Source organism: Pleurodeles waltl, chromosome 1_1 (genome assembly GCF_031143425.1).
Source record: "Pleurodeles waltl isolate 20211129_DDA chromosome 1_1, aPleWal1.hap1.20221129, whole genome shotgun sequence".
Classification (NCBI taxonomy): Eukaryota; Metazoa; Chordata; class Amphibia; order Caudata; family Salamandridae; genus Pleurodeles; species Pleurodeles waltl.
The window spans coordinates 335,066,144-335,075,980 of record NC_090436.1 but is presented as its reverse complement, the minus strand read 5'-3'; the positions used below and the strand labels follow the sequence as shown (position 1 = coordinate 335,075,980).

The 9,837-nt window shown below is 42.2% G+C and overlaps 1 protein-coding gene across 5 annotated transcripts in view; it reads right to left on the bottom strand.

The window, feature by feature from the left end:
- Positions 1-3,831: 3,831 nt before the first annotated feature.
- KIF2A (kinesin family member 2A) overlaps positions 3,832-9,837 on the bottom strand; it is a 282,224-nt gene continuing 276,218 nt past the window's right edge. For all 5 annotated transcript variants that reach the window (XM_069222597.1, XM_069222588.1, XM_069222608.1 and 2 more), the window contains one exon: positions 3,832-4,501. In XM_069222597.1, the coding sequence (XP_069078698.1) occupies positions 4,416-4,501 (86 nt within the window). In that variant the 3' untranslated portion in view covers positions 3,832-4,415. The remainder of the gene's footprint in view (positions 4,502-9,837) is intronic.

Genomic DNA, 9,837 nt, shown 5'->3' with positions numbered 1-9,837 from the left:
AGCCTGCCTGCTCGTGCCAAGCTACCAAGCGTGTGAGCGGGGGTTAACGGAGGGTGATTCTCCTTTACCCCGACTAGAGTGAGGGTCCTTGTTTGGACAGGGGTTCACCTGACTGCCACCCAAAGATCCCATTTCTAACAGATGGGATGCTGAGCAAATCAAACATTCACCCCCAGTCACAGATCTGGGTTTAATCCATCAGGTTTTTTGCTAGCCATGCCATTCCAGTCTTGACCCTGTCAAGTTGGCATTTTCCAGCTCTTAGCCCTGTGAGCCTACTGCCCGTCTCCATCACACGCCTTGGCGGGGATGACATCTGGGACTGACTGATGGGCCATCAACATTCTGATTAGCCATTCTCGGCAGGATGGGAGGGAGGCGCTAACACACCTGAATAGGCAGTGTCCTGCCTCAAGATAAAGGGCTGCATACCCACTAGTGAGTCTGGAACTGGGCAGGGAGAAAGGACCTCTGTGCACTTTAAAGACCGTTCTTTGAAGTCCCCCTCCTCTTCTAAGGCACAACTGGGTACAAGTACCGAACCTCTGACTCTACCAACTCAGTACACATCTTGATCTGAAACCACCTTGTCAAGAAGAAGAACTGCTGTGCTAAGGACAGCTACACTGCTGGACTGCTGTCTGGAATACTGCTGCCTTGCTGTGCTTTCTGCTGCCTGCTGCTCTCTCTGACTGAATCTTCCTCACTTAACCCAGAGTGACTCTAATGGCTAGCCGACTAGCCTTCAGTTTTTTCAAGACTCGGGGACATCAAAGTCTTTTACCCTGCTCCTGGTTCAAGTACTTGCTCCTGTGGATGCGATGCAGCCTCTACTGTGAGAGCACAAATGATGCATCGGTATACTTGTGGGAACAGAACTGGCGCATCACCATCAGAACCGCTGCATCAGAACCACTCATCGCTGTCACTGCTGAAGGACGATCGACGCATCCCTTTGTTTGCATGGAAAAATCCATTGTATTGTCTTCGGAACCAGTGCACCTAGGAACTGGCACTTCATCTTCAGAACGAATGCATCACCATTGTTGCAGGAGGAAAATCAATGAATCTTGTGTTACAACCAGGATTAAGGTTCTTTTGCTAAGTGGGCCCTGTGTCCGGCCTCCGCTCCACCACAGTCTGCCAGAACTCTTGACTTTGTCCCAGTCCAGCGTGGCCAGATATACCAATACGTGCTTATTGCTTCTAAGTGCTATTTAATCTTTAACAATTTATATCTCAACTTCTGCTTAATGGATTTTTGTTCTTTTGGTCTTGTTTTATTTATAAAATCATAATCTATTTCTCTGAACTGGTGTGGAGTCGTTCTGTGGTGTTTTCACTGTGTTACTGTTTGACATTTTGCACAAAAACTGTACACATTGCTTCTTAAGTTAAGCCTGACTGCTCTGTGCCAAGTTACCAGAGGGTGAGCACAGGTTAATTTATGGTGTGTATCTTACTCTGACTAGGGTTGTGGTTCCTGTTTGGACAGGGTGCATCCAATGCCAACCAGAAACCCAATTTCTAACACTATCTATTTGTTGTATTAGTACTTAAACATGCTCATGAACGTCACACCAAACTAACATTTATTCAAGATGAAAAAGTGGTATTTAAGGATGTGATTTTTTTGTATGTACTGAAAATGTTTTTAGGAACTAGGTTTATATTTCTAAGATTAAAAGCTTCCATCTGATAGTAAAATACATGTATTTTCACTAACCGAAATATCTGATCTCGTTATTGCATTTCCAAATATATATTACAAATACCATTTTATTAATTCTTTATTGGTGTCATCTTTCTTCAGAATAATGATAGGGGTTGCTAACGGGTACTAGCATGGATTTATGAAGCTATTTGAGGACTTGGAATATTTGGTCAGTTTGGGATCATTACCGACCTATTTATTGATGCCCACTGATCAGGTACTCTCACATACATTGGAACCCACAGTTAGGAGCAGACACTAATGTGTATCAATTCCAAACATTTTTGTCTATCATGTTTAGGTCATCTATAGAACTGACATTAAACCATCCCGAGTGTACACTGATGCTTTTGGCTAACAAATGTTTAAAACGTATATTGTACTTTTGGATTCCTTACTCTTGGATGGTCTATACACTTTTCTTTTTATCCAGTTTTCAGCAATGTTACTGGCTGATTTGTACTTCTAAATGTGTAATTGTCCTCAATGTCTTCTAACATCAGCTTAGAAGGGCCATCGCCAAATATTTAAGTTGCATGCCACTTTAATAAGTCCAAAACCTATGTGCTTTGTTATTTTCCATATGCTACAACTTATTATTACAAAAGTCCATTGAAGAAGAACCCCCAAACCTCTTGTAAAGTTGTCTGTAAATCTAGTCATATTTTGAATAATTTTACTGGCAAAATGTGGGATGTGCACAACTCGGGACCTTGACTAACATGCTTTAAAATAAACCATTTGCCACCCACTTTCCTCTCAAAACCAATGCATCCTTCAAAATATCACTGTTAATAAAGAATTTTTTAAAAAGCTACTGCACCAAATCTTCACCACCTTCATTGAACACTTCCTTTTCCTTACTGGGGGCAATGCCCCCCAAAAACATATACTCCTGGCTACGGCCCTGGCTCAAGACACCACAAGCACACCAAGTGCAGGTCTGTTACCGATATGGTACAGTGATAGGCACTACACGGCTTGAAATCTCCCTTCCTGGAGACATCCTTTGACACACTTTCAAACTGTCGAAAAAACCTATCAAAAAGAGACAGAGGGGTAGCTCTTCTCTGGATTAGTGTTAACTGATGTGGAAAGAAAACAACTGGGTGGCACCTATATAGGTGACCATGACACCACTTATGGTGTTAACGATGCTGCATGATACCGAACAAAGCAACCCAACGGAGTGCAGGGGTTCTGCTCATGCAAAATTATCTGGATCCAGTCTGACGCTTAGAAAAATACAAAAGTAAGGAATCTGCAGCTAGAAGTCTCTACCAGATCAGGTAGTACAAACAGAAAGGACTGAATAGCCTTTAAATATTTACTAATAGGGAGCTGGACAATCCAGGGCAGATTCGCAAAGGCAACTGAGAATACATTAAAGAGTACTCTTGTACTAATACTTCCAGCACTCAAATCCATTTGTGCATGAGCCCTAAATATGGTCAACTGCACTATAGTCTCAGGTCTCTGTATTTTTATGTAACACCAGCCTTTTCTCTATAGTGCCATGCGGTGTAGCCTGGGTTCTAAACCTCACCCTTAAAGAATATTACATTGCTACTATAAACAGCAGTCCACAGTCTGTGCCAAGTTGGTAGGTATTGGAGCCTATGTGTAGAATTTTAAAGGCATGAAACAGATTGACATAAATCTCTGAAGTCAATGAGAATTTTGAGTAGTATTCTGTACTTGCAAGATTTCCAATAGGTTGGTCATTTGAAGCAGAAGGGTGAAATGCAAATTTTGTTTAGGATCACCGTCTATTAACATTTTCTTTTAGTAGTATCAGGCACTGCCCATAAGCATTGGTTCAAAGGTACAACGTCTCTCAATTTGTTAAGTTACTTTTTTTTGTTTATTATACGTCAACTAAGAGTTGATATTTTTTTACAAATAAAAAATGGTTAGAAAATTAAAGAAGCACTTTTTACAGTATTGCAATAATATGGTTTTCAGATTTTAAACAAGTGGAGAATGAAATATCCAGCTGTTTGCCGAAACATTTCGTAACAGTATTTGCTTTTTGTTCAGTGATATGGCACATCCTGGAAAATAAATGACACACAGAAAATCTGAACACATTAAAATGTATGCACAATAAAAGCGAATTTACATTGACAAACAAGGAATGTTTTATTAAGTTAAGGCTGTGCTTCATAGAGATGAAATTTGGGGTTAGAAGCCTTCACTCAAGGCACCAAGTGGGAAAGAGGGAGCACAGCTATCTCTATAAGAGGGAACATTTTGTACAATCACTGATAGGATGTGCATGCATGCAAACACAATTTAAAACTGCACAGCTGGTGTGTGACAACGACTGTTTAAAAAAAAAAAAAAAAAAGCCCTGTAACATCGTTGCATCACAGTTGTAATTCATTATTTTGGAGGAAAAAATATTGGCAAGAATTTCCAGACATAAAACTTTTGTTTACATGAATGAAACATCATACAAAGTGCTTAATGAATTCTAACCCTGCATGGTTGTGCTGTCTGGCCAAAAGAACAATTAACAATATCACTGAAGCGTTTCACACACATTTGAAATGTCTTTTGGGAGGAGGTAAAGAGCATTTCCACTGTGGTTTTAAAAGTCCTGAAGCGTTCAAGTGTGAGTTTTTTCATAGCCAGAGGTTCATAACGTTATTTTACAGTAGAGAGGGTTTCATACAATGTTCAGCAGCTGATGATTATTTTAAAGAGCTCGCGGTCTTTTCGGGTTGATCTGCTTACTAGCCTGCTCCTCTTCCTGTAGAGCAGCACGGAAAGATTTCACTTTATCTAGCAAAACACCAAAAAGAAATAAGAACTGCAATGAGAATTTCAGCAAAAGGACGGTAATTCAGCAAAAGGACATTAATTCAACAACACATTTATAAAACCATTGTTGAAGAAAAACTATATTCTCCGTGCTGGCCAGTGCATCTATTATTCAGAAGTGAGTTTGAAAGAGGATGCCCATTTAAGAAGAAACAATCTGAACTCTGTCTTAAAATAAACGTAAAGTGAAAGGGAAATGTTACCCTGTAATCATCTGTCTGTAGCGTGTACTGTCGTAGATTCACATACTCTGCATACTACTACTATCTAGTGCTGGTCCTGGATGTCTGCAAATTGTTTTATTTCAAAGTAGCCTTTCGAGCCAACAGGAGCACTGTATCCACCTCTGTGGACAAGGACAATGTGCGTATGTATATGGAGTGGTGGATAAAGGCAGCATGACAACCATGCCGACTGTAAGTGTAAAGAAGGTGACAAGACGAGAGGTCTGCAGGGGTGCACTCTACAAACAGATGACTACAGAGTAACATTTTCCATATGTAGCATATGTGGCTGTAGGTAGAATGCTCTCTCTGCACAGACTGTAAATAATTACCCTCTATAATTGGTGGCTAGCCACTGGATTGTGCAGAAGTCTGGATGGCATCTTAGGACACTTGTGTTAACTCCGCAGCAGGCTGCGTCCACGGCATCTAGGATGCAAAGGATGTTGGTGTTGGAGATGCTCTTGCCCTCCCACTCTTACTGAACTCTTCAGGAAGATGTTGAGCCAGCGCCTGCATCTCCCCCCACTGTAACCTGTCAGTGGAAGAGCAGCCCCTATTGAGTTGGTGCCTGTGGACAACAGTCCCAAAGGCTACCGGTTTGCCCAATGCATCAAGCTTCTTGCTCTATTTGTCAGACGGCTGGGCGCTATCTGTGGTCTGAACACAGGTCCGTTTGTGGGTGGTGTGGATGACTACAGAGTTGAGGTGGACATGGCCTCTGATGTACACATGGTCACTGGGGAAGGGCTTATACTGTTTCTCCACCCTGGGTGTTACTGCCCTTGCCTTGAAAAGTTCCTTGAATGTCTCATGGGTGGATTGAAGTATGTCCTTGAGAATGGGCAAGAACTGTACAATTCTCCGATTTTGAGACCGTGTTCATGATAAAGTCCTTGCGGAGAACGTGCATATCCACCTTGTGAAATACAGGTGTCCATTGATGATCTTGTGCTATTTTCAGGGAGAGATGCCCTGATGGGGGTAGGGATTGAATTCTGGATCACCTGGTGGATTGACATCATAGTAATCCACGAGGCTATCTGTAGCCTCTGCTGGAAGGGAGTGTCAAATGGGTCAGCAGGGCCAAAGGAGGTGCCAGGGTGACAAAAAGAGCAAGAGGACCCCTCAGGTCACTCTGTCGGAGGCAGGAGGGGTGGTGTGAGTGAGCACAGCAATGGTGTGGAGGAGACGGAGGGCTGGTGCCTTTATCTCTATATCATCATATCAGAGGGAGCAGCCAGAGTGCATCTGTTCTCAAAAAACATCTTTGAAGAAAAACAATCTGTAAACCTCAAGTCCAACACTAGATGGTACATACAGCCACACATGCTGATAACACAAATCTTTAACAAAGAGCATGTTTTATTCAAATTCTCTTTCACTGTTGACCAATTTACAAGCTTGTTTTCAGAGTAGTACCTCTTGCCCCAACTTCTTCCCAAAGTTCTTCTTCAACTTGATTGCTGCAGCTATTCCATTCCTGACTACTTCCTTTGAGAATCAGAAGTGAAGGCCCTATCACTGTTGTCCTACATGCCAGTCGGCAGAACAGGCAGTAGGTCCTTAGACCATCTGGTCTGCTCCTCTATTACCTAGAACTCTGATAAGGTTGTAAAGCAGTTTAAAGTGATAAACTAGCGAAAAACCTAACATTAGATGTCTTTGGTTGTGGGAAAAGTGATTGATGTGCATGGGTTCCTGTTTGCTGATGTGTGTGGACAGCTGTAGATGCTGGTCTTCGAGTAAACACAAATGTTTGTAAGTTTGTTGTTCTATAAACATTTGAATGAATGTGTCATGATGGCAAGATGGATATCACGGACATTTGTAGGAATTGGCAGCACAGCAATTTCATTCCCTGCAAGTCAGATTACTCAGAGGTCCGAGTTCTATTCAACTGGATAATACCAACACCTTTATTGATATCTATCTATCTAGATATCTATCGTGATCCCTCTTGATGAGAATGATTCTCAAAGGAGTAATGCTTTGAGAAGGTGTGTACTGAAGCCCATGTGGCTGCCTGGCAGATGTCCAGGATAGGCACTCCACGTGCTAGAGCAATGGTATCAGCTTTGGCTCTGGTAGAACGAGCCTGTAAGCTTTGGCTGCTTCTCAGCTAGTGTGCAGCAGCTCTTTATACAAAGAACAAGCCATCAGGAGATGGACAGCAATGCCTTACCATTCTTTGCGGCGAAAATAATACTGATTGTCTATCGAATGTTTCTTGGTACACTTGATATAGAAGCTCAATGCTCCGTTAGGACCCGAACAATGGAGTCTCTCTTCATCCCTTAGAGGGATGAGGTGGAGCAAATAATGCCAGGAGTGTGATAGCCCTACTGACATAAAAATGAATGACAAGTTTTGGTAGAAAGGAAACCCAGGTCTTCAAACCAACTTACCAGGGAAGAAGGTAGCATAAGGTGGTGTTACACAGAGAAGGATAAGTTACTTACCTGTAAATCCTAGTTCTCTTCCAGGGGTATCCTCATCAAAGTCATAAACATTGAATATTCCCGCCCTTGTGCGGGGACCCCGGAGCATATATATAAAATACATACATATTATCATGTGTAAAACAGCAATGCAGGCTATAATCATAAATAGGCTAAAATGCTTTATTTCTATGCAAGTTTTTTTTTTTTTTTATATTATAAAATCACAATAGATCATAAATATCTACCTAAGCCCCCAAAAACTGGACTCAGGGAAGTAAACAGCAGTAAATAGCAGAGAAAAATAGAAAAAACTACATTGAAAAACAATGAAGCATTCTTAGCCAATAGGCTGCATGCAGGTTAACACAGGAGAACCATAAAAACTTTGGCACCGTGCCTTTAAGACCCTGAGCACCTCCAGTATCCCACCATGCCTCAGGGGTGAAGGGAAGGTGACAGTTGGTTCACAGTTAGGTCAGTACTTTTTTACGGTGACAATCTGTGTAACTGATCAGAAAGATAATCTGTCCTGCACTTCCAGGAGACTTGAGTCCGGGGAGGAGGGTGGGTTGTTTATGACTTTGATGAGGATACCCCTGGAAGAGAACTAGGATTTACAGGTAAGTAACTTATCCTTCTCTTCCAGGGGATCCTCATCAATAGTCATAAACATTGAATAGATTAGCAAGCCCATCCCTAAACTCTGCGGACTGTCTGAAAGAAGTGCAGGAAAAGATATATGTTCATGCAAATAGATTTCTAAGAGAGGCCTGCCCCACCTGGGCATTCGCTCTTGCATCCGAGTCTAAACAGTAATGCTTAGTAAAGGTATGCACAGACTTCCATGTAGCAGCCTTACAAATCTCGGAAATTGGTACATTGTTAAGGAGGGCAGCAGTAGCCGCTTTTCCCCTTGTGGAATGCGCTTTTGGCCTAGCCAGTAATCTCTTATTAGCCAGTTGGTAAGAGTTAACAATACAAGACACAATCCATCTTGATATCGTTTGTTTAGACGCTGCCTCTCCTGTTCTTAAATGACCATAATTTAGAAACAAATGGTTAGAATGTCTAATCGGTTTTGTTTTGTCCAAATAGAATTTCAGCACTCTTTTCAAGTCTAAAGAGTGCAATGCTTTCTCAGCCGGAGTCTCCGGCTTGGGAAAGAAAGTCGGTAAAGATATAGTCTGATTGATATGGAATTCTGACACCACCTTCGGAAGGAAAGATGGGTGAGTTCGCAGAACCACTCTATTATCGTGAAAAACCGTGTACGGTTCTCTGCAAGACAGAGCCTGAATTTCGCTGACCCTCCTCGCTGAAGTAATGGCCACCAAAAAAGCCGTCTTCCACGTAAGGTGCTGTAAAGAGGCCTTGTGGATAGGTTCAAAAGGAGGGCCCATAAGTTTTGACAGGACTACATTCAGTTCCCATGGGGGAGAAGGTCTCCGAATGGGAGGAAAAACCTTTTTCAAGCCTTCTAAAAAATCCTTGACTACAGGTATCGTAAAGAAGGATTCCTGAGAAGGCGACTTACGATACGCTGTAATTGCAGACAAATGAACCTTAATGAAAATGTCACTTACCCAGTGTACATCTGTTCGTGGCATCAGTCGCAGTAGATTCGCATGTTCTGCAATAGCTCGCCATCTGGTGTTGGGCCGGAGTGTTACAAGTTGTTTTTCTTCGAAGAAGTCTTTCGAGTCACGGGACCGAGTGACTCCTCCTTTTGTCTCCATTGCGCATGGGCGTCGACTCCATCTTCGATTGTTTTTCCCCGCAGAGGGTGAGGTAGGAGTTGAATTGTAGTAATAGTGCCCATGCAATGGAGTGACTAAGTATGCACCTATTTAAGGTTGAGATGATACATATATAAATAATTGAAGGTAACTTCCAAACTGCTACAGGCTCCCGGGGAGGCGGGTGGGCACATGCGAATCTACTGCGACTGATGCCACGAACAGATGTACACTGGGTAAGTGACATTTTCAGTTCGATGGCATCTGTCGCTGTAGATACGCATGTTCTGCATAGACTAGTAAGCAGTTATTTCCCCAAAAGCGGTGGATCAGCCTGTAGGAGTGGAAGTAGTTTGAAATAATGTCCTTAATACGGCTTGACCTACTGTGGCTTGTTGTGCGGATAACACGTCTACACAGTAGTGCTTGGTGAATGTGTGAGGCGTAGACCATGTGGCTGCCTTACATATTTCTTGCATTGGGATGTTTCCTAGAAAGGCCATGGTAGCACCTTTCTTTCTGGTTGAGTGTGCCCTTGGTGTAATGGGCAGCTGTCGTTTAGCTTTAAGGTAGCAGATTTGGATGCATTTAACTATCCATCTGGCTATACCTTGTTTTGAAATTGGGTTTCCTGCGTGAGGTTTTTGAAATGCAATAAAGAGTTGTTTAGTCTTTCTGATGTTTTTTGTTCTGTCAATGTAATACATTAATGCTCTTTTGACATCTAATGTATGTAGTGCCCTTTCAGCTACGGTATCTGGCTGTGGAAAGAACACTGGAAGTTCCACTGTTTGATTTAGATGGAACGGTGAAATAACCTTTGGCAAAAATTTAGGATTGGTCCTTAGGACGACTTTATTTTTGTGTAGTTGTATAAAAGGTTCTTGTATAGT